The sequence below is a fragment of the Balaenoptera physalus genome (assembly GCF_965194825.1).
Source record: "Balaenoptera physalus genome assembly, chromosome: X".
In the NCBI taxonomy this organism is placed as follows: Eukaryota; Metazoa; Chordata; class Mammalia; order Artiodactyla; family Balaenopteridae; genus Balaenoptera; species Balaenoptera physalus.
The window spans coordinates 117,644,579-117,670,808 of record NC_138903.1 but is presented as its reverse complement, the minus strand read 5'-3'; the positions used below and the strand labels follow the sequence as shown (position 1 = coordinate 117,670,808).

At 39.8% G+C, this 26,230-nt stretch overlaps 1 protein-coding gene across 3 annotated transcripts in view; it reads right to left on the bottom strand.

Annotated features, from left to right (window-relative positions):
* Window positions 1-7,317: 7,317 nt before the first annotated feature.
* The window catches only part of LOC309652019 (PABIR family member 1-like), a 62,027-nt gene continuing 43,114 nt past the window's right edge, over window positions 7,318-26,230 (bottom strand). For all 3 annotated transcript variants that reach the window (XM_082445473.1, XM_082445472.1, XM_082445471.1), the window contains one exon: window positions 7,318-7,626. In XM_082445473.1, the coding sequence (XP_082301599.1) occupies window position 7,626 (1 nt within the window). In that variant the 3' untranslated portion in view covers window positions 7,318-7,625. The remainder of the gene's footprint in view (window positions 7,627-26,230) is intronic.

Below are 26,230 nucleotides of genomic sequence, written 5' to 3'. Positions count from 1 at the left end.
ATTAACTTAAAAGTGAGGTTGACCATCTTTTCATAGAGCTTATTCGCATCTTTGGTCCCCCACCCCCTGCTTTCTGGTGGGTGGGTGGTTTTTTTCCTTATTGGCTTGTAGGAGCTCTTTGTGATATGAGTTGCAAATATTTCTTTTCAGTTTATCATTTTTCTTTGACTTTGCTTATGGTGTCTTTACCATGCAAAACTTATTCTGGAGTCGTTGAATTTATGAGTCTTTTATGACTTCTGGATTTTGAATCATAGTTAGAAAACCCCACTCCAAGGTAACAAATCATAGATACGCACATGCATACAAACACCAGTTAGAAGATATAACGTAGAGAATAGTCCATTTACAAGAGCAAAAAAATTAAATTTAAAAAACCTAGGTTTAAACTTAAAGTCCCAAAACTTTTATAAGGGAAACTAAAACACTCCTTAAAAAAAAGAAAATAAAATAAAACACTCCTGGGAAACACAAAACTAGACCTGAACAAATGGAAAGACATCTGGGATGTGTAGTCTTAACATCATAAAGATTTCCTATCTTTCTAAGTTACGTAAATTTAACATGATCCCAAAAAGAATACCACAAAGTTTTGGTTTTTTTTTTTTTTTTTTTTTTACCTAGACAGGTTGACTCTAGAGTTCATATGAAGAAATAGCATAGCTAGGAAAACTTGAAGAGTAAAGGGAGAAATTTTTCCAGAAATTAAAACTTTTATATAACTCCAATAATTCCCATAATGTGCCATTGGCCTGTGAACAAACCAATGGAAAAGAATTGGAGTACAGAAATAGACCCAAATATATCCAGGAATTTAGATAAAGGTGTCATCTGCAAACAGTGGAGAAAAAAATATACTGGTCAATAAATGGCATGAAAACTGGATAGCCATCTAGAAAAAAAATTGAAGTTGGATTGATGCATTCCACCAGGATAAACTCCAAATGGATCAAAAATTTAAATGTAAAAAGATGAAACCATCAAGGTGCTAGACAACAGAATGGGAGAATTAATTCCTTTATAATCTTGGAAGGGGTTAATTCTGGATGACTCAGTAACAGTATTTCATATGAAAAGACTAAATTCATAACCAATGTCTCCCCCAGTTTTGTAAAAGGACTGCCCCAAATGAGTTTTCAAAGTAGATCCCCAGAATCATAAACCGGTTGGATTTTTCCCTTTTAGAGATTACTTGATTCAATTCACTTACGTTCTCCTCTTTAATTCAAACCTGCCGCGTTTTGACACGATACAATCAACAAGAACTGGGTGACCGGCAAGTGATCGTACACTGTGTGTCTGCACTGTGTAGATTTGCGGTCCACATCTGAGTGTGTGGTGGCACCTCAAATAGCCTTTGATCCAATTCAGTGCTGAAGTGCCTGGCACACTCCACAAATGCTGTAGGAGCTGGAGAGGCCTGAACTGGTCTTAAACGGTGGGCTGACTCATACACAAAGAGTAGCGGGGTTCACAAGAAAAGGCAAGGATAAATGTGCCACGAGGTGAGGTGAGTTGTTTTGAAACGATTTCCAGGGAGATATTTGAGACTGTGATTGTGTGTGCCGTTATTTCCTGTCTACCATGAAGAAAACTTCTTTTCTGCCATGTTTAAAGGGGCTGAACACAGGCTAGTGAGGAAGGAACCAAGCTTGCCAAGGGGCCACTGGCATTACAGAATTTAATCAGGGACATGGTAAAGAAGTTGTCATCGTGAAAATGAATATGATTCATCTTGAAGGCAGCTAGCAGACAGGAAACGCACAGCAAGAGGCATGGCAATAGTTGTAATTATCTGTCACTGTAGGTGTTTCTGCCGCCTCGAAATCGTTAGGCCTGCACAATTCTGCCACTCAAATTCACTTCAGAAGGAGTTATACAAAGTCAGCGTGTAAAGCTTCAGGTTTCTAGTAGGGATTCTGGAAACGAGTGTCTCCTCGACGTTTTCATTCACCGAACAATTAAGTAGAAAGACTATATAGCAGCTGCTGAGGAGACACCTACAGGGTTTCAACATGAACATGGAAACAGAACTCTGAGGTTTCAAAACTTTGCTATTATAAAAGAGATTGAAGATTTCAAGTAGCACCTAAAGCCCTGACATTTTGAGAGAACAGGCCTAAAAGGAACAATTTAAAATAGACCTAAAGGAAATTGCAGGTAGGGGAGTGCTTGGGACCGTGTAGCTACACTAGGAGATTCAAATGGAGGGAGTCTCGCTGTATTATCCCAGCAGCAGAATGTCAAGTTAGTGATTATTTCATTAGGAAAATATTTGCTACACCTGTAATCTTGAAGTGATTAAACAACATACCAGAGCAGAACATTACTCTCCGGGATTAAATACCAAACAAAATAACAAAGAGTTGACCCAGCTATGGGCCACTGGGATGAGACCTTGTCCAGTTACCACGTCAAAGACCCTTGAAGTAAGCCACAGGCAGAGAAAAAGAAGAATCAATTAGGATACTGGACTAAACTCAAGCTGGCTGTTTCCTTTATTTTGTTCATTTAGTTTCTAATTTGCCCCTGTCACTTAGTTAATCTAACTATGTCCAAAAAATTAAAGTGGCACCTACCCTGAGCTATGTCAACTCAGTACCTAATAAAAATGGGGCCCAGTTCAAGGAAGATGATGATGGGGAATGTCCAGCTCACTAAATGCATTTTCCAATTAGCTGGGAGATTGCTTTGTGAATCACTGACTTGATGAACACACAAGCTGGACAGTTCAGGATGGGGGAAAGCCCTCATTCAATAAAGTGAAAAGAATAAATGAAATGATTTCACGAGGATATAGACAGATTTTAGTGCACCAAGGTAGAGAAAAACAACGCAAAACCTCTCTTGACAAAATGAAGTGTGAACTGTGATGATGTTAAAGGGAAAAAATGTGCTAAACCCTGGGAGGGATGGGTAAATTACTTTTGCACAATCACAAGTCACGGCAGACGAGGTTAGGAATGGATTTATTTGGGGAAATTGAAACGAAAGCTCCCTCTCTCCCCTAATGAACATGTTTTGGAGCTAATCACTGTACTAGGTTACCTGTGTCTTCTACTCTTTGCAGGCTGTTTGTTTGTGGGCTTTTCTTAATAGACTTTGTTATTTAGAGCAGTTTTGGGTTCACAGCAAAATTGAGCAAAAAGTACAGAGACTTCTCATATACCCCTGTCCTAACCCCCAACACGTGCATAGCCTCCTGCACCATCCACATCCCACAGAGGTGCATTTGTTATAATGGAGGAACCTACACTGACACATCATTATCAAGCAAAGTCCAGAGCTTACAATAGGATTCACTCTTGTCGTATGTTCTATGGGTTTGGACAAATGCATAATGCCATGTATCAACCATTATAGTAGTATCATATAGATAGTATCATATAGAATAGTATCACTGCCCTAAAAATCCTTTTTAACTTAAAAACCTTGTTATGGAAAATGTCAAACATGTACAGAAGCAGAGAGAATAGTATAATGAACCCCTCCCATTTACCCATCACCTGCTTTCAGAAATTACCAACCATGGCCAATCCCAATGAGGTATTTTGCAAAGGCTGTGAGAATGGAGCTATAGGCAGACTGGTATTACTTTTGTGGAAAAAGGGTTTCTTCTCAGTTAAGTGAGTGATTGAATTATTTTGGAGTGACCATGTATTAAGCACTAACTGTGCTAGGTACTTTGCAAATGTTATCTAGACCCTCGCTACTCCAAGTGTGGTCGGTAGACCAGCAGCATGGGCATCCCCTGGAGCCCACTGGCAGTGAAGACTCTCCGGCCCCATCTCAGGCCTACGGAATCAGGGTCAGCAGTTTAGCAAGATCCCCCAGGTGATCTGTGACTTGAAAGTTAAGAAGCACCGACTCCCTGGTCCAGGGTAGACACTTAAAATAGCATCCCAACAATCCTGCAACAACTCCTCAAGGCAGATACTATCATGCCCAATTTATAGATGAGATAACTAAAGCTCAGAGATATTATTTGGCCTTTTCAAGGTCTCCACAGCTAAACTTAGATTTGTCCGGCTTCAGAGTTTATGATTTTACCGCTTAGAGCATGCTGCCTCCCACCTAGGGGGCTCACTTTTGGGTTAACTCAGTGGAAAAAGAAAAGGAGATGGTAGTATGTGTTTACACAACAGAGGACCAACCAGTCATCCTGGCAGATGATGACGACAGTGACGACGACAGCGATGATGACGGCAACAACAACAGAAAACCAAACAGTTTGCTATTATGCACGCAGTCACTTGCTCCACTGAAAGACTTTTTCACTTTTCAACCAGTTATTATGGAATCGTGTAGACAGCTAAATATCTCAGAGCAGTCAGAGGTCAGGAAAAAAGAAACTGGAGCAATTATCAAAGTTAGTCCCCCTTGACAGTGTCTGTTGACCCAAATATGAACCAAACTGCAAACCATACGCTTTCCCAGAACAGAGAGAAGATGTGCTATAGACTCACATCACTGGTAAATGCATTTTTAAAAATCCGTCAGGCCAGTTTGACATCATATAGGCAGGAAAGGCAGGTTTCACTTTCCAACCAGCTGGGCAGTTTTAGCCTACAGCTCTGCTTATACTGAGAAGGGAGCCTGAAATTGCTGAGCACTGCTGGGCAATGCAGTGGGACCCTTTGTGTTCTGGGTAGCATTTTGAAAGGAATATTACAGGAGAAGGTAGAGAAAAAGCATAATTCTGGGAGCACACCCCAAGTTTAGCAGAAACTCATTAGATCTTAGGAACTTCTCCCTCTAATCCTAGGAGGAGATTAGGCCGTTTCCTACTCTTTCTGCTGCCCTAATGACTCAGGGGATCAGCATGGCTGCTTGCTTTTGCAATGAGCCGATCTGATGATTAATTAGCCTCTAGCAGAAACCTGATGAAGTTCTCAGTTCAAAGCCCCAGGGATCTAGTTCAGGGCAATCTGTCCTCAACAAAAAAAGACTAGGTGAAGAGGCGCACAAACTGGCCTGGTGAGAGGGGGCCGCAGGGCTTATGATTGACTTTCTACTTTACAACCAAATGACCTGGACGCAACCTGCTGTTGTAAAACAGTATTCCTACTGAAAAACAGTAAACCCACTGGCTCAACAAAGCTAACTGTCTACGTGCATGAAATCAAATTCCTAGTGTATCTTCTCTGCCTTGTAAATACCTATTTGGATCACTTTATCCCACATTCTTTTTTTTTTTTAATCCCACATTCTAATAGATTTCATAACATTTTACGGCCAACCTTGCCCTCATGATAAAAAATATAATGAACAATACTAAGAATTTAGTCAAAAGAGGCCCAAATAAAGCCACCTAAGGTAAAATAGATGACTTATGAAAGTTATTTTAAGAATGTTTTTCTAAACATTGAAGAAGATTTTAAATAGTATTTTAATACTGTATTTGAATATTTTTATCACTATATTTTCCCTCTGAAAATTTCACAAAGACATTTCTAAGATCTGTTTATCTAAATGAGCACCTTTGTAAGGTTAGGAGGGCAGTTATTATTTATCCCTCTTGTGCAGATGAGGAAGCAGAGGCTCTGACAGTTGAAGTTAATTGCCCTCCAGCAAGGAAGGGGCACAGCCAAGACCAGCATCCTGATCGTGAGCCGGCCCTCACTTCTTTCCACTTACCACAGGCTGAAGAAAAAGATAGCACAAGAGTAGCCACAATACTACCCCCTAAAAAAACTAAAAGGCAGCTGAGAACGTGTCAGGATTATTAAATTAGTTGGAAATACCTTTTCACTTTGGAAATTACAAGTTACACCCATGGGTTATTTGGTGAGGGGGAAGACACTGAGACACGAGTACTGAAGGCCTTTGGGTTGCAAGCTGTGATGTGGACCCAGAGGAATGGCACTTGGGGTGGGGCACAAAGCTAGCTGCATTCTGTCCTTCCTTTCCTCACTGCTCATACTCTCCCCACCTAAGGGGAAGTCAGGAATATTCTGGAAGGCAGGGGCTCCTACTCAGAAAGTAGGGAGCTGGGGCACTGTTGTTCCAACTTCAAGAAGAGGGCATTCAGTAGACTTCAGTGTCTCCCGGGCCAAAGTCAGATGCCTTCCCCACTCCTACTTCTGGGGCTGGCTATGGAGGGAGCCATTAGTTTGAATTTATTCTAAAGGGCACGTCCTAATGGGTCTGAGTCTGATTCTGTATATGTGCTGCTATCCAGTTGAGGAGAGCACAGCGCTCTTTGTGACGTGAAGAGCGAGTTAAGCTCGTGAAAAGATTTCAAAATAGTCCAGGGGAGAGGAGGTGGGGGAACCCCCATAGCTTCGCTTCTGCTAGCCCCTTCCAGTTTTACCATGACTTTGAGTCATTATTTTCTGATGTTCTTACAACAGGCTATAGGGTGCCCCATAAAGCTCTCTTCCCCACAAGGGAGTCCTGGGGAGTTGGGCTCCAGTTCGGATTATCTAACAGAATGACCCTTGTAGATACCATGTAGATAACACACAATCAGCCCAAGAAATAAATTCCACACATGAACCACATACATTTGAAAGGCCCCAGTTGCTGGGAGCCAGACTAATCTGTAGTTAAGGAATGAATTCTGGAATTTTCTGTGAGCCTTCCAGGCTTCCCGCATCTCTTCCCTCTCATTACGTAAAAGGAATGGAAAAAGGAGATGTTTGTTTGGGACAGGGCAGTGTGTGATGGGAAAAATCAGCAGGTGAGAGGGCATTTTGTAATATTTAATCTAAAGGTAAGAGTTTTGCTAACTACTGAATAAATTTATGGAAAGAAACAATGTCCTTGGTCTAAATATTTATATCAAATACCTCAACACTCCTAAAATCCTGGAGAACATTCTGGTTTGCATGTCATAGGGGCTGGCTGGACACTTGGAAGAGATGTCGTAGACAGAATTTGGGCATGGGATGGGAGACTGGGCTGGAGAAGTTACTCCTTCAGGCCTGAAATTCGGTGAAAACTAGAGGTGCCAATCCATTTTCTTACAGAAACTGTACTTTTTAAAGTACAAAGTTATAGAGATGGAGAACAAATTAATGGTTACCAGAGGTTAGGGATGGTGGAGGGGGACAGGGTAGGTGTGACTATAAAGGGGCACACCAGAGAGATCTTTGTGGTGACAGAATAGTTTTGTGTCTTGATTGCGGTGGTGGTTCCATGAATCTATACATGTAATAAAATGGCGTAGAACTATACACACACATTGTACCTATGTCAACTTTATGGCCTTTATATGGTACTATAATTATGTGCAATGTAATCATTGGGGGAGACGGAGTAAAGGGGAACTTCCTATGAGTCTATAATTATTTCAAAATAAAAAGTTAAGAAACATCAAGCACAATCCTGCATTTCTTTTAAGTGCCCTACAAAACACTTCATTTACACAATTTTTCTTTTAAGAGAACCCTACCCCACACACCATAACTCCTTCACTCTTGAGGATTAGAACTACAGACTTAGGAACAAACTTTTCCTTTTCCATCTTAATTTCTTCACTGGGGAAAAATGTCAGAGAATGCATCTTCCCTTTTTTAATTTTAATCTACAGGTCTGATGTTTCAGATGGAGCTATTCGGTTGGTAATGCCTTGAGCAGACACAGACGGGGAGTTTCTATGTCTGACTAAGCCAGCTCTTCTCTCTGAAATGGAAAAAAAGCAGAAACATGTTAAATTCCTGTCATGTCTTGCATGTGAATAGAAGCATAAGGGTAGGCAGGAGGGAGAGGACAGGTCAGGAGGGTCTGGGGTCCTGTGATAAAGCAGAGAGGCTCCTCTCAGCTCCTCTGTGCTTCTGGTGTTGAGAAGCGTAGAGAAATTGCCCCAGGAGGTCAGGCACTTGAAAGGTAAACAGTTCAACTAGCCTCAGAGAGGGGGCCGTTGGAGTCAAATGTAGAAATGTGAACCAGCTTCCTTCCCCACCTCCCCAAGTCCATCAGAAGCGGAGGTGGACAGAGCCTGAGCCCTTCAGTGGGAACAGGTGGTTGTAACGGGCAGGTTATAAAGGGGTTTGGGATGGGAGCACCTGCCACGGGCTGTCAGCTTCCTGACACACTCTATCTGCCAGAGGCCCCAGCTTGGCCTTCATAGATTCCATGCATCTCTCTGAAACTTCTTCAATCCATCTCATCTGACCCAGAGCACATGACTATAAGCTGTCTCATATTATTCTCTTATTTTGAGTCATAGGGGCCTGGGTTCAAATCCTAGTTCTACTGCTTATTATTTGTGTGATCTTGGGCAAGTTCTCTTAACTTCTCTGCCTCTCAGTTTGCAGATGGGGCAAATGGGGCTAATACCTGACTTAAGGGTTTGTAAAGTGTCTGGCACCTAGTAGGTGCCTAGCAAATGTTAGCCTCCTCTTTGCTCTGCTCATTGTTTTCAGTGTGGACGCCACATTACCCACTAGAATGGAAGCTCCTTGAGAGAGCTTCTTTCTGTTCTTTCTCCCCCTGTACCTAGCATCGGGTTGAGTACACTGTTAATGAGTCCCTATTGGCTAGGCTAAATGGTGCCTTCCCAGCTGGCTCAGTGATACTACTGATGGAGACCCAGAAATGGGCATAAGGGAACATCAACATTTCATTTCTGTTTTACTTGGTTTTGGGTTTTTTTTCACTTTCTTTTTAAAAAAATTATATTTTTTAATCGAGTTATAGTTGACTTACAGTATTATATTTTTCAGGTGTATCAACATTCCATTTCAAAGATATGAAAGTAACATGCTGAATTCTTTACTTCCCTGATACATTGTTATAGTAAAACTGTCCATGTGATAAGGCCCACCTTTAGTGCAAATATAATTTTAGATGAATATTATGTACCTCAAGTAAAATTAGAGTCAGTATAGCAATACAATCCTACCTCAAGAAACAAGAAAAATCTCAAATAAACAACCTAACCTTACACCTAAAGCAATTAGAGAAAGAAGAACAAAAAAACCCCCAAAGTTAGCAGAAGGAAAGAAATCACAAAGATCAGATCAGAAATAAATGAAAAGAAATGAAGGGCTTCCCTGGTGGCGCAGTGGTTAAGAATCCACCTGCCAAGGCAGGGGACACGGGTTCAAGCCCTGGTCCGGGAAGATCCCACATGCTGCAGAGCAACTAAGTCCGTGCACCACAACTACTGAGCCTGCGCTCTAGAGCCCGCGAGCCAAAACTACTGAGCCTGTGTGCCACAACTACTGAAGCCCGCCTGCCTAGAGCCCATGCTTCGTAACAAGTGAAGCCACCGCAATGAGAAGCCTGCACACCGCAACGAAGAGTAGCTCCCGCTCACTGCAACTAGAGAAAGCCTGTGCATAGCAACAAAGACCCAACACAGCCAAAAATAAATTAATTTAAAAAAATATATTAAAAAAAGAAATGAAGGAAATGATAGCAAAGATCAATAAAACTAAAAGCTGGTACTTTGAGAAGATGAAGAAAATTGATTAACCATTAGCCAGACTCATCAAGAAAAAAAGGGAGAAGACTCAAATCAATAGAATTAGAAATGAAAAAGGAGAAGTAACAACTGACACTACAGAAATACAAAGGACCATGAGAGATTACTACAAGCAACTATATGCCAATAAAATGGACAACCTGGAAGAAATGCACAAATTCTTAGAAAAGCACAACCTTCTGAGACTGAACCAGGAAGAAATAGAAAATATAAACAGACCAATCACAAGCACTGAAATTGAAACTGTGATTAAAAATCTTCCAACAACAAAAGCCCTGGACCAGATGGCTTCACAGGCGAATTCTATCAAACACTTAGAGAAGAGCTAACACCTATCCTTCTCAAACTCTTCCAAAATACAGCAGAGGGAGGAACACTCCCAAACTCATTGTATGAGGCCACCATCACCCTGATACCAAAACCAGACAAACATGTCACAAAGAAAGAAAACTACAGGCCAATTTCACTGATGAAGATAGATGTAAAAATCCTCAACAAAATACTAGCAAACAGAATCCAACAGCACATTAAAAGGAGCATACACCATGATCAAGTGGGCTTTATCCCAGGAATGCAAGGATACTTCAATATACGCAAATCAATCAATGTGATAAACCATATTAACAAACTGAAGGAGAAAAACCATATGATCATCTCAATAGATGCAGAAAAAGATTTTGACAAAATTCAACACCCATTTATGATAAAAACCCTCCAGAAAGTAGGCATAGAGGGAACTTACCTCAACATAATAAAGGCCATATATGACAAACCCACAGCAAACATCGTTCTCAATGGTGAAAAACTGAAACCATTTCCACTAAGATCAGGAACAAGACAAGGTTGCCCACTCTCACCACTATTATTCAAAATAGTTTTGGAAGTTTTAGCCACAGCAATCAGAGAAGAAAAAGAAATAAAAGGAATCCAAATTGGAAAAGAAGAAGTAAAGCTGTCACTGTTTGCAGATGACATGATACTATACGTAGAGAATCCTAAAGACTCTACCAGAAAACTCCTAGAGCTAATCAATGAATTTGGTAAAGTAGCAGGATACAAAATTAATGCACAGAAATCTCTTGCATTCCTATACACTAATGATGAAAAATATGAAAGAAAAATTAAGGAAACACTCCCATTTACCATTGCAACAAAAATAATAAAATACCTAGGAATAAACCTACCTAAGGAGACCAAAGATCTGTATGCAGAAAACTATAAGACACTGATGAAAGAAATTAAAGATGATACAAGCAGATGGAGAGATATACCATGTTCTTGGATTGGGAGAATCAACATTGTGAAAATGACTCTACTACCTAAAGCAATCTACAGATTCAATGCAATCCCTATCAAATTACCAATGGCATTTTTCACAGAATTAGAACAAAAAATTTCACAATTTGTATGGAAACACAAAAGACCCCGAATAGCCAAAGCAATCTTGAGGAAGAAAAACGGACCTGGAGGAATCAGGCTCCCTGACTTCAGACTATACTACAAAGCTACAGTAATCAAGGCAGTATGGTACTGGAACAAAAACAGAAATATAGATCAATGGAACAGGATAGAAAGCCCAGAGTTAAACCCACGCACATATGGTCACCTTATTTTTGATAAAGGAGGCAAGAATATATGATGGAGAAAAGATAGCCTCTTCAATAAGTGGTGCTGGGAAAACTGGACAGCTACATGTAAAAGAATGAAATTAGAACACTCCCTAACACCACACACACAAATAAACTCAAAATGGATTAAAGACCTAAATGTAAGGCCAGGGCTTCCCTGGTGGCGCAGTGGTTGAGAATCTGCCTGCCAATGCAGGGGACACGGGTTCGAGCCCTGGTCTGGGAAGATCCCACATGCCGCGGAGCGACTAGGCCCGTGAGCCACAAATGCTGAGCCTGCGCGTCTGGAGCCTGTGCTCTGCAACAAGAGAGGCCGCAATAGTAAGAGGCCCATGCACCGCGATGAAGAGTGGCCCCCACTTGCTGCAACTAGACAAAGCCCTCGCACAGAAATGAAGACCCAACACAGCCATAAATAAATAAATAAATAAATAAATAAATAAATAAATAAATAAATAAATAAATAAAAATGTAAGGCCAGACAGTCTAAACCTCTTAGATGAAAACATACACAGAACACTCTATGGCATAAATCACAGCAAGATCCTTTTTGACCCACCTCCCAGAGAAAGGGAAATAAAAACAAAAATAAACAAATGGGACCTAATGAGACTTAATAGCTTTTGCACAGCAAAGGAAACCATAAACAAGACGAAAAGACAACCCTCACAATGGGAAAAAATATTTGCAAATGAAGCAACTGACAAAGGATTAATCTCCAGAATATACAAGCAGCTCATGCAGATCAATATCAGAAAAACAAACAACCCAATCCAAAAATGGGCAGAAGACCTAAACAGACATTTCTCCAAAGAAGATAAACAGATTGCCGACAAACACATGAAAGGATGCCCAACATCGCTAATCATTAGAGAAATGCAAATCAAAACTACAATGCGGTATCACCTCACACCGGTCAGAATGGACATCATCAAAAACTCTAGAAATAATAAATGCTGGAGAGGGTGTGGAGGAAAGGGAACCCTCTTACACTCTTGGTGGGAATGTAAATTGATACAGCCACTATGGAGAACAGTATGGAGGTTCCTTAAAAAACTAAAAATAGAACTACCATACGACCCAGCAATCCCACTACTGGGCATATACCCTGAGAAAACCATAATTCAAAAAGACACATGCACCCCAATGTTCACTGCAGCACTATTTACAATAGCCAGGACATGGAAGCAACCTAAGTGTCCATCGACAGATGAATGGATAAAGAAGATGTGGCACATATATACAATGGAATATTACTCAGCCATAAAAAGAAACGAAATTGAGTTATTTGTAGTGAGGTGGATGGACCTAGAGTCTGTCATACAGAGTGAAGTAAGTCAGAAAGAGAAAAACGAATACCGTATGCTAACACATATATATGGAATCTAAAAAAAAAAGGAAAAAAAATGTTCTGAAGAACCTAGGGGCAGGACAGGAATAAAGATGCAGATATAGAGAATGGACTTGAGGACCCAGGGAGGGGGAAGGATAAGCTGAGACGAAGTGAGAGAGTGGCATGGACATATATACACTACCAAATGTAAAATAGATAGCTAGTGGGAAGCAGCCGCATAGCACAGGGAGATCAGCTCGGTGCTTTGTGACCACCTAGAGGGGTGGGATAGGGAGGGTGGGAGGGAGACGCAAGAGGGAGGAGATATGGGGATATATGTATATGTATAGCTGATTCACTTTGTTATAAAGCAGAAACTAACACACCATTGTAAAGCCATTATACTCCAATAAAGATGTTAAAAATAAATAAATAAATAAAAAATAAATAAATGCTAGCCTAGGGACGTAGCAAGTGAAAAAAAAAATAAAGTCAGGGACTATGTACTTGGCAAAATGGCTTTTTGATCAGTTTATCAGGTGTGAAGCATGAAAAAATTCCAGACCGACACGCTTATTACCACAGAATTCAGAAGGTTATCAAATATAGCAGAAGAATCTGAAATTGACCCAGTCACATCTATATTCCAGTCATTGCCTTGGGACCACACCTTAGTCTATACTCTTTTGTGAGGTACAGTGAACAGAGCAATGGATCAGGAACTGAGGACCAGAGCTATTGGCCCAGATTTTGTCATTTGTTCACTCATTCAGCCCATAAATATTTACTGAGTGCTTACCATGGGGCTAGGCTCTGTGCTTCAGAGACACGATCCTGGCCTGCATGGAATTTACTAGCAGTAGCTGTGTGACCTGTGGAAGTTACTTTACCTCTCTGGGTCTCATGCTCGCCATTTGTCAAATGGTGGCAAATCTATTTATATCCTAATTATGAGAATTCTATGAGGGAATGCAGGGGCAAGAGACTTGCAACTGTGACTGCTCTCTATTATCGTCCTGTATGTAATGGTTACATGAATAGCTTGTGATCACTTGAAAATTATGTCTGAAGCCTATTTCAATGGCGCTGAGCATGTTCTCCCATTTTCCTTCCTTATTTGTTGGCACACCAACCAAGAGTGAGTCAGAAGGACAGAGAGTTGTTATACTGGGCTGAAGCATTACAGGGAATGGCACTCCACTTCGTGTTCTCAAATGGATTGGATTTCAGAGATGGTTCCTGTTATGGGTTAATTTGTGTCCCTCAAAAAGATATGTTGAGGCCGTAGCCCTGGGTACGTGTGAATGTGACCTTATTTGGAAATAGGATCTTTGCAGATATAATCAAGTTTAACTAATGTCATTTGGGTGGGCCCTAATCCAATATGACTGGTGTCCTTATAAGAAGAGGGAAATTTGGACATAGACACATACACAGAGAGAATGTCATGTGAAGACACACACAGACACGGAGGGAGGAAGGCCATGTGAAGATGGAGGCAGAGATTGGAGTGATGCAGCCACAAGTCAAGGAATGCCTGGGGCTACCAGAAGCTGGAAGGGACAAGAAAGGATCCTTCCCCAGAGGCTTGATTTCAAACTCCTAGCTTCTGGGACTGTGAGAGAATAAATTTATGCTCTTTTAAGCCACCCAGTTGGTGGTAATTTGTTACAGCAGCCCTAGCAAACTAATATAGTCCCCAGACAGAAATAGCCCTAACACGTACTTCCCTCTGCCCTCCAGGTACTCATGGTGTCCTTTCCTCTTCTCTACATGAATCCATATGAAAATGATGCCTTGACTCCAGTGCCTAAGAATGTGGGTCTCCAGAATGGCAGAAGAGCTTGTGCAGAATACTGAATTCCATTTTGTGTTTTTCAAACAAGTCAAAATGAAAGGCAAAAGTACCCCCATTACCTTCTCTGCTCTCAAGTTTGATGGAAAATAGTAAGAGCAGGCAGGCATGGGACCCACAAGGCATGGGGCCTCAAACAGCTACTGCTGCTAGCCCACAGCATGGAGACCATCTTGGGAAAGCCATGGAGTCCATTTTGGACCCTGATAAAGGCCAGCGGGGCTTGCAGGAGAGCCGACCCCATCTAAGGTTTCCAAGCACTGCAAAGTATCACTGTGCTTTAGAGCCAAGCTGCCAGCCAGAGGCTGCTGTCCTAGCAAAGAGGCATCCCTTCTGTGGGACAAATGAGTGATTCACTTAACCAATGTATATGTATTATTTCGAAAATTACTATTTGGCAACCACCATAGTAATAACCGATTTAGGGAAGAGTCAACACTGAATCTTAAAACTAGTGAGTGAAAGTTTTCTGAGAAACATGGTATTCATGTAGTCTCAAAGTACCTCCCAATACATTAGTTATTAAGTACAAAAAGAAAAACAGTATCTTTACAGTGGAAAAACCTGGCAGACATCATCTTAACCAAGTAATCAAAGTTAACATCACCAAAATTCATTGTATGCCTTTTTAATGTTTTACTCCTGCCAAAAAATGCATAACCTCCCATCATGACGACACAACAGGCAAACCCAATTTGAGGGACATTCTACAAAATAACTGGCCTGTACTCTTCCAAAATGTTGATGTCATGAAAGACAAAGAAAGGTTGAGGGCTGTTCCAGGTTTAAGGAGATTTAAGAGAATTAAGCGACGTGACAACCAAATACAACAGGTGATTCTAGACTGGAACACGGACTAGGCAAAAACCAGCTATGAAGGACTTTCTTGGGACAATGAACAAAATTTGAGTATGACCTGTAGATTCTATAATAGTATACTGTATCAGTGTTATATTTCTTGAATTTGCTAACTTTACTGTGTTTATATAACAGAATGTTCTTAGGGAGCAATAGGACATGATGTCCGCAACTTACTCTCAAGTGTTTTAGAAAAAAATGTGTGCGTGCTTGTGTGTGCGTATGCGCGCGCGTAGAGAGACAATGGTAAATGTAATAAGATGCTAACGATAGATAAATCTTCATCAAGAGTATGTGAAATTTCTTTTTACTACCTTTGCATACGATCTTCTTTAAGTTGAAAATATCTTGAATTAAAATTTTAAAAATATATTATTTTGAGCATTTAACCATAGTGCCTGATGCTGTGCTAGGTATGATATTCAAGGGAGAACAAGACATGGTCTCTGTCTTTAACCCAGAAGCTCATGGTCTGGGGCTGGCAGGACAAAAAAGAGGGCAGCACAATTCAGTGTGGTAAAGGATGGCACAGAGGAGGTGTGCTAAAGCCAGACTTCCTAGGGTGAGTGCGTTGCAGAAGGCTCTTTACAGACGAGGTAAAGGATAAGCTTAATGTTGGGGGAACTAATTAAGTTTGGGGTGCCAATAGGACATGCAAGCAGAGCTGACCAACAGACTGTGGGTTATAGACAAGAGGTGCCTCCTGAGGACAGACGACAAGGCCTGGATTAGCAGGTGTCAGGGGCCAGGCCAAAATCACCATAGCCTCTGAGGTAACATAAGAAGTGCAGGCATAAGCAAAAACACCTGAAGCTGAAAGGTTGCACACAAGTGTGCTTACTGATGACTTAGGATGAACTTCGTGGTGTGAAAACTGAATGTCCTAGAGACATCAGCCCCTAGATTGATAAATATCAAAAGAAGTAGCCTGGATAAGGGCATGGCCCCAAATTAGCTAGGATTGCTAATAATAGACTGTGAGGCAGGAAGAGGACATTAAGTGATCATAAGAAACTAAAGAAGTGATTTTTCAAGAACAGGATGAGCTTTACCAGCAATAAGGGTAAGGTAGTACCCAATTAACACACAACAGGATGGGGAGAGATTGTTGTTAATAGGAAAAATCCTGAGAACAGTGCTGGGTTCCACAATGAAGGGAAATCACAAGGCAGTACTGCTGTTTCAGAAGTCAATGGGGGAATGGGAATTTCCACTCAATTATTAGATATAAGAGCCAGGATGAGAAAGTACGTGAATGTTCCTACCAAGGGCCTGGTGGGAGCTCATTTTTTTCCTTTCTTTGAAAACTTTTATATTATGGAAAATTTATAAAAATAATGAGAACAGCATTGGCTTAAGCCACATAAAACTGCCAAAATGTGACAATTTTTGACCCACAAAAATGGCAATTTCATGTTTCAAAAGAAAATGAACCCCCGTATATACCCATCACCCAGCTTCAGCGATTATTGACACATAATCAATTTCATTTCATCCAAATTCCCACCCATTACGCTGGCAAACTAATTTGAAGCAAATCTCTGGTGGGAGTTTTTGTTGTGCTTTTAAATAAATGATTTAATACCTATAAAAGAGACTCATATTATATATACATATATATTATAATGTTTTTACTTAATTTTCTCAGTAAAGTAATATATTCATGTGGCTCAAAATTCAAAAGATACATCCTGTTGTATACCTTTAATATATACAATTTTTATTTTGTAATTACACTTCCATACAGCAAAAAAACACACAAAAAAATTTAAAAAAACGTACAAAGCGAAAGGACAACAGCTCTCTTTCCTCAGAGGCAACCGACATTAACAGCTTTTTATGTATCCTTCCAGAGACGTTTTACGCATATGTTAGCAAAGAGATTGCAAACTATTCCCACTGATTTGTACCTTGCTTCTTCCAACAAACAAAATATTTTAGAGATCATTCCATATCAGCACATAAAGAGCTTCCTCTTTTTTCCAGCTACCTAGCATTCCATTTAAGAACCACAATTTATTTAACTAATCAAATCACTATTGGTGGACTTTTAGGCTGTTTCCAATCTGTTGCTGCTATAGACAGTGTTGCAATGACTCACCTTGCGCATTCATCTTGCATCAAAGCAAGTAAGTGTTTATATCTGTAAGAGAAATGCCTCAAGGCTGAATTGCTGGATGAAAAGGAACATGAACTTGTAATTTTGATAGATATTGCCAAATTGCCCTCAATCAGGTAGGAGTTATTTTAATGCTGTCTTCACCCTTTTATCATGCGCAGTTTTCTTGCTGTTCCTTTCCACTTCCTCCAAGGGCCCTGTAGGGGACCATTTCAACATATCAAACTCAGAAACACCTCTCTGACCTCAGCCTCCTATGGGTCTCTCTCTACCACTCTGGCCACACGACCACCGGCCTGTTCTTCCTCCCCTTTCCTTGCCCAGAGGTCATCAGTAGCCTGCCAGCTTCCTTTCCTCCTTCCAAGCTGGCCCCATGATCAGCTGTCTTAGCCATGCTAGTGTTGAACCCTGGACTCACTCTCCCCATGACCTTCTGCAGTACCTGCTCTGCCAATCCCCAGCCCTGTGAAAACCCCACCATCCATTCTCTCCATCCCCCAGTCCCAGCCTGCTAACTATTGCTGGAGAAGGTCATGAGATTGGCTCTGCTACAAAGCCAGGTCAGTCAGTCTCAGCGGGGCCCCAAGGGCTGCGAGGCAGTCCTTTTATATATCTGTATCAAATTTCTCTCAGTGATTGTTCCAAATCCTCTCCCTCTCTTCAGGTCCCTTTGCCCACTCTCACCCCGACCCCTCAGTTGAGGGCCTAGTTTTGGGTTTCAATGACAGGACACAGGTCATCAAGCAGGATCTCCCTCAATTCTCTGGGCTCTTTACCCCGCCCTTCCTTGGCTCTCCGCATTTTCGCCTATGCCTGCACATCCCCCATCCCTCAGCCTCAAGAGAACAAGGGACTTCCTCCTCAAGGCTGCCTCTTCCACCTGGGCCCTTGACACTAAGTCCTCTTGCATTCTCCTGCACTTGGCCCCAGGGGCCATCCTCTTTCCCTTTGGGCAAGCTCTCCCTCCCTGCTAGTTTTTCCCTCTCAGCCTAAAAACACTTCCCCCCTCATATTGGTGTCACTGTTCCACACTACCAAGAAACTTTGAAAATTTAGTCATCTTTAAAATGACACAAGTAATTCATGCCTCCTGGCTTCACTTCTTCCTTCTAAGTCAGCCCCAAAATTTAACAGAAAACTCAGAAAATAATGATAAGTAAAAAGAAGGAAATAAAAACCACCCACAATCCCACCATGTAACTGTTAATATTTTGGTGTATTTCTTTCCAATCATTTTATATGCACATATATTCATTTACATATCTATATGTATTTTTTTCTTACAAAAGTGGATCATAGTACACAATGTGCTGTCATACTATATTTCAGACATCTTAGCTTTGCTATTTATTAGTTGTCTGATCCTGGTTAAGTAAATTAATATCCCTGAGACCATTTCCTCCTGTGTAAAATGAGGACTATTGTAGTAACCACCTTGCAGGGCTGTTACGAGGATTCAATGAGATAAAAATATATAAAAACACTTATCACAGTGCCTGACACATGGCAAGTTGAATTAATGTTAGCTATTATGATCTTCCAACGTCAATAAATATAGCTCTACATAATAATGTAATGAGTTCTGTCAGTGTTGTGTCTAATAGGAGTGACTAAAGCCCTGCAGTGACTCACCAGCACATATTCATTTGGTACATGAGCAAGTGTATCTGTGGGATAAACTCCTTAAAGCACAACTGCCGGTTCAAAAGCTCTGCACATTTGTAATTTTCATAGATATTGTCAAATTGCCCTTCCTCAAGTGGAAGTTACCATGATTTCTCTAACTTATCCCTTATTGATGAACATTGAGGCTGTTTTCAAATTTTTCACTGATACAAACCCAGACTGTGAAGAACATTCTTATAACTAAATATTTGCATGGATCCATGATTATTTTTTCAGGGCAAAGGAAAGAGTATGAGTAAATGCAGAGATGGGGGAGCAAATGGTGTACATGGGAAACTGCTAGTATCAGTGACACACAGAGGGGAGAAGGACAAGAGGTGAGGCTGTAAATAAATTGGGACCAGACTATAAAGGACTGTGAATGCCACATTTATTCATTTAGTCAGTCACTAAATATTTAGTGACTATCTATTACAGGCCATGCACTGTTTTAGGCACTTTATCCACTTAGTGAACAAAATCAGAAAAAGATTCCTGCCCTGGGGGAGCTTACATTCTAGCGAAGAGATACAAACAATAAAAGTAATAAGTAAACTATAGACAGTGTTAGAAGGTGAAAAGAGAAAAGGGAAGGTAGAGCAGGCTAAAGGGGATCAGGATTGCTGGGAGCAGAATTATTATATTATTGTAATATTATAATATATTGTTATTAAATATTAATAATATTAATATTGCACAGTGCAATATTAAATAGAGTGGCTGCCCCATTGCAGAGTTTAAACTTATTCTAGTAATGAGGAATCACTGAGGTAGGCATTCATATATATTCATCATCATCTGTGCCATATCCACATACCACCTGATACTTGATACCTAATGATTTCTTTAAATCAACTTACCTTTCACAAATTAAATTTATTTTAAATGAAGTTTTATAACACCAGCATAAATGGAAACCCAGTACTGCATGCCATGAGGGCCTAGAAGGGGGTACTGGATGATACTAGGACTGGCCTCTTCCCTTCATTACAGAGACCAGCTAGTAAATAAGAACAATAACAACCAGCACTTTTAAAATTGTGTGCTTATTATTTGCCAGGTAGCTTAGCATTTTATATGCAGCAGATAATTAATTTTATCTTCACAGTAATTCTATGCTGTAGGTACCATTGTTGTTCCCATTTTTTAGGAGGAAATTTGGGCAAGTGATTAATTCTCCCAAGCCTCAGTTTCCTCCTAAATAAATGGGGACAATAATGAGGATACAGATTTAACACCTATCTTTCTCAAACTATTCCAAAAGTTGAAGAGGAAGAAACACCTCTGAACTCATTCTACAAGGCCAGCATCACCCTGATACCAACATCAGACAAAGACACTACCAGAAAAAGAGAATTACAGGCCAATTACAGGCCACTGATGAACATAGACGCAAAAATCCTCAACAAAATATTAGCAAACTGAATCCAACAACACATCAAAAGGGTCATACACCATGATCAAGTGGGGTTAATCCCAGGGATGCAAGGATGGTTCGATATCCACAAATCAATCAATCAATGTGATAGACGACATTAACAAACTGAAGAATAGAAATCATATGATCATCTCAGTAGATGCAGAAAAAGCTTTTGACACAATTCAACATCCATTCATGATAAAAATTCTCAACAAAGTGAGTATAGAGGGAACATACCTCAATATAATAAAAGCCATATATGACAAACCCACAGCTAACATCATACTCAATGGTGAAAAGCTAGAAGCATTTCCTCTAAGATCAGGAATAAGACAAGGATGACCACTCTCACCACTTTTGCTCAACATAGTATTGGAAGTCCTAGCCACAGCCATCAGACAAGAAAAAGAAACAAAAGGAATCCAATTTGGAGAGGAAGAAGTAAAACTGCCACTGTTTGCAGATGACATGATACTACAGAATATCCTAAAGACAGCACCAAAAAACTATTAGAACTAATAAATGAATTCAGTAAAGTTGCAGGATATAAAATTAATACACAGAAATCTGTTGCATGGCTATGCACTAACAATGAATTATCAGAAAGAGAAATTAAGAAAACCATCCCATTTATAATGGCATCAAAAAGAATAAAATACTAGGAATAAATCTAACCAAGGAGGTGAAAAACCTATACTCAGAAAACTATGACACACTGATGAAAGAAACTGAAGATGACACAAACAGATGGAAAGATATACCGTGTTCATGGGCTGGAAGAATTAATATTGTTAAAATGACCACTTTCTCCAAGGCAATCTACAACTTCAGTGCAATCTCTATCAAAATACTAATGACATTTTTCACAGAACTAGAATAAATAATTCTAAAATTTGTATGGAAACACAAAAGACCCCAAATACCCAAAATAATTTTGAGAAAGAAGAACAAAGCTGAAGGTACCACACTCCTTGCTTTCACACTACAGTACAAAGCTTCAATAATCAAAACAGTATGATACTGGCACAAAAACATACACATAGATCAATGGAGTAGAATAGAGAGCCAAGAAATAAACCTACACATATATGGTCAATTAATCTATGACAAAGTAGGTAAGAATATACAATGGGGAAAAGACAGCCTCTTCAATAAATGGTGTTGGGAAAACTGAATAGCTACATGCAAAAGAATCAAACCAGACTGACTACTTTCTCACGCCATATATAAAAATAATCTCAAAATGGATTAAAGACTTAAATGTAAGACCTGAAACCATAAAACTCTTAGAAGAAAACATAGGCGTATGCTGTTGACATCGGTCTTAGCAATATTTTTTCAGATATGTCTCCTCAGGCAAGGGAAACAAAGCAAAAATAAACAAATGGGACTACATCAAACGAAAAAGCTTTGTACAGTGAAGGAAACTATCAACAAAACGAAAAGCTGCCTAACGAATAGGAGAAGATATTTGCATATGATATATCTGATAAGGGGTTAATACCCAAAATATACAAAGAACTCATACAATTCAACATCAAAAAAACTCCAAACAACCTGATTTAAAAATGGGCACAGGGGGCTTCCCTGGTGGCGCAGTGGTTGAGAGCCTGCCTGCCAATGCAGGGGACACGGGTTCGAGCCCTGGTCTGGGAAGATCCCACATGCCACGGAGCAACTAGGCCCGTGAGCCACAACTGCTGAGCCTGCACATCTGGAGCCTGTGCTCCGCAACAAGAGAGGCCGCAATAGTGAAAGGCCCCCGCACCGCGATGAAGAGTGGTCCCCACTTGCCACAACTAGAGAAAGCCCTCGCACAGAAACAAAGACCTAACACAGCCATAAATAAAATCAATAAATAATTAAGACAAAAATAAGGAAAGAAAATAAAGAAAAAAAATTGATATTAAAAAAAAAATGGGCACAGGATCTGAATAGACATTTTTCTAAAGAAGACATACAGAAGGCCAACAGGTACATGAAAAGATGCTCAATAGCACCAATCACCAGGGAAATGCAAATCAAAACCACAATGAAATAACACCTCACACCAGTTAGAATGGGCATCATCAGAAAATCTACAAACAATAAATGCTGGAGAGGGTGTGGAGAAAAGGGAACACTCTTGTACTGTTGGTGGGAATGTAAATTGATACAGCCACTATGGAGAACAGTATGGAGGTTCCTTAAAAAACTAAAAATAGAACTACCATACGACCCAGCAATCCCACTACTGGGCATCTACCCTGAGAAAACCATAATTCAAAAAGACACATGCACCCCAATGTTCATTGCAGCTCTATTTACAATAGCCAGGACATGGAAGCAACCTAAGTGTCCATCGATAGATGAATGGATAAAGATGTGGTATATATACACAATGGAATATTACTCAGCTATAAGCTGCGGCATAGCACAGGGAGATCAGCTTGGTGCTTTGTGACCACCTAGAGGGGTGGGATAGGGAGGGCGGGAGGGAGGCTCAAGAGGGAGGGAATATGGGGATATATGTATACGTATAGCTGATTCACATTGTTGTGAAACTAACAGCAGAAACTAGCAAAATATTGTAAAGCAAATATACTCCAATAAAGATATAAAAAATTTTTTTTAATTTTTTTAAAACTTAAAAAAAAAAACGATTGAAATCTTGCCATTTACGACAACATGGATGGACCTAGAGGGTATTGTGCTAAGTGAAATAAGTCAGATAGAGAAAGACTACCGTATGACTTCACTTAGATGTGGAATCTTAAAAACAAATGAACAATCAATCATAACAAAACAGAAATAGAGTCATAGATACAGATAACAAACAGGTGGTTGCCAGAGGGGAAGGTGGGTTGGGAGGCTGAGTAAAATAGGTGAGGGAGACTAAGAGGTACAAGCCTTCAGTTGCAAAATAAATGAGTCACAGGGAACTAACATAGTGTTGTAGGTCAATTATAGTTCATTTTTTTAAAAAGGAAAATAACCTAAATGCCCCCAAATGAGGGTCTAATTGAAGAAATTATATACTTATAGCTTCTAGTCAGAGTTTATAATAACATAAAAAACTTTTAAGATTTTAAATAAGTAAAACAAAACACATAAAATTATATATACAGCATGATCACAAAAATATTTCAAAAATATGCATAGAAGAAAAGACTGGAAGGAAGTACATCAAAATATTGTTGATTACCTTTGGGAGTTAGGACTATTAGTAAATTTTTAATCTTGTAGTTCTTTGACTTTTCCAATTTTTCTATGAGTATTTATTATAAAATATAAACTTTTCAAAAAACTTTTAAAATTTTATTTATTTTTATTTTTATTTTTTTAAAAAGGCAATATAGGAGAGAAGGGCCCATGGCTTCTGCTTACTCCATGTCGTGCTTGGGGGAGACTTGGAGAGGGGACAGGAAGGGAACAGAAGCTCCCAGCTACATCATCCCCTGACCACCAACCCCACAAAATCCAATGATTGAGGTTAGAGCTAGATTACTGCTTTAAAATACAAACACCTCCCCTCAGAGTTAAATTTATTGGTCACTTTAATTTTCCTGCGAAGAACTTTAATCAGAATGTCCAAATTGATTACAGACTCGCTAGGATGGGAGTTTTGATTAGAAGAGGGGAAGAAGATGAACTTCTGGAGCATCGGCCCTGGCCCCTTTTGGAAGAGGGCAGACCTGGAAGGTACCAGCAGAGGGAGGGAAGGCTGGCACTTGGGCAGCTGGAGGGAAAGAGGCAACAGAAAGCAAGGTGGGACAAAACTAAAGACAAGCTATCAACTTCGGTTGTCTCTAATTCAAGTCCTTTGGGGGAAAGAAACAGAATATAAATACAATAAATAATACATCAGCAGAGAGACAGTGCCTAGTTTCTGTTAACATGCTTAGTCTCTGAAAGTGTAGTACTGCTATTCAACTTCCTGAGAAGTGAGCTTTGTTTCTAAAAAAAAAAAGCCACTTTCATTCGTAAGAAATAATATGGGACTTTGAACCACTCAACCTAAGAATCTGAACCCGAGATATATCTTTTCCTGGTTTCAGTTATCATTGAATAATGAGATTCCCATAAAGTCACACAGATAAAGTCAGGTTCCCTGAAAGGCTTACAACCAAGAAAAGTTCAATATAATAAAGTAATGCAGTCCTTCAATATGTGATTTCTAAAGGGAAGATGAATCTTTGAACGGAGTAAATAATAATATTTTTAAATAGCTTAGAGAAAATTGGAGACTGAAGAAAAGCTTCTCATGGAAACAAAAAAACTAGGAGCAGTAGGGTTATATCTCTGACATAGAGCAAGCATTGCCTAATGACCCCCAATAGTCCTCAAATGTGATATTATGTGGGTCCTATGTCACGAAGGAAAACAGTATTGGATCTGTTTGTTGCGGACCATCTACGATGGGATAGACATCCCTAAAGGCAAGTACACCACCCCTGCTTTCACAGTGTAGGAAAGGAGACAGCAAAATCCTTTAGTTGATAGCCTGGTGAATGCGGTACCACATTTTCTAGTACACAAATAGCTTCCTTCTCCTGCCCAACACTTGAGGAGTCCCAGACAAGACTCAGACAACCCTGGCACTTCTGCTGGAGTTCCTGTTTGGTAAAGTGAAATTAGCAAAGCTTGTTGCTTGGTAACATGTGCTCTATTAAATGCTTGGATCTTGGGTATGATGAAATAGACCAAGTACATCCACTATTTTGGTTTGCTTTTTTTTTTTTTCTTTCTTTCTTGTCACCAAGATCCAAAGGCTAATACCATGCTTCATATCTTTCCAGGTACCCACAACCCCCTAACCAACAGGACACTGGCAAATGCCTTTGAAAGTCAGACTCTTCTCCTGCCAGTAGGTGAGGGAGTTTGGGAGCCTACATACACATTTAGTATGTCACTGAGACTTTAGCAGGCCATAGATTCTCTTGAACTGACTATGATTTATCTATGAATTTATCTTGAAGTTATCTAAAAGAAGTGGGAAGTAATATTCCATTGTATATATGAGAGAGTGTCATGGACATATGTACACTACCAAATGTAAAATAGATAGCTAGTGGGAAGCAGCCGCATAGCACAGGGAGATCAGCTCGGTGCTTTGTGACCGCCTGGGGGGTGGGATGGGGAGGGTGTGAGGGAGGGAGATGCGGGAGGGAGGAGATATGGGAACGTGTGTATATGTGTAGCTGATTCACTTTGTTATAAAGCAGAAACTAACACACCATTGTGAAGCAATTATACTTCAATAAAGATGTTTAAAAAAAAAAAAAGAGAAGTGGGAAGTCATATGATGCTATTCCTAAGAATCTCAGAAGCCTCTGGAGAAAGTCAAGTTTATTTTCTAAATCAAATAGGATTATCTTTTGAAGGAAGTATTCCCTTTAGCTGATCATTTTAAACAGTAATGAATAATTGCATTTGGCCAAATACCAAAACCCAAGATATACAAGGTAAATTCTTTGAAAACAAATATAATCTGATGAGCATTTTTGATAAAATAAATATTTAAACATATTTCCTCACTCTCATTGATGGCTTTCTTATCTCAAGCAACATTTAACACAACAAATCCTTTGGAAAAATAGGATTTCAAAATCAAAATATTATTTAACAAACTACATACATGAGGCACATAAATGAACATGCATTGCTGGTGGGAATATAAAATGGTAAAATTACTTTGGAAATCAGATCGGCAATTTCTTATAAAGTTAAAACATGCACTCGCCATATAATATAGCAATCCTACTAGGTATTTACTTAAGAGAAATTAAAATACACATCTACACAAAAGCTTAAACACAAATATTCATAGCAGCTTTATCTGTAATAACCCCCAACAGGAAACAACCCAAATGTCCATCAAAAGGTTAATATACATACAATGAAACACAACTCAGCGATAAAAAGTAATTAAGTACCGAT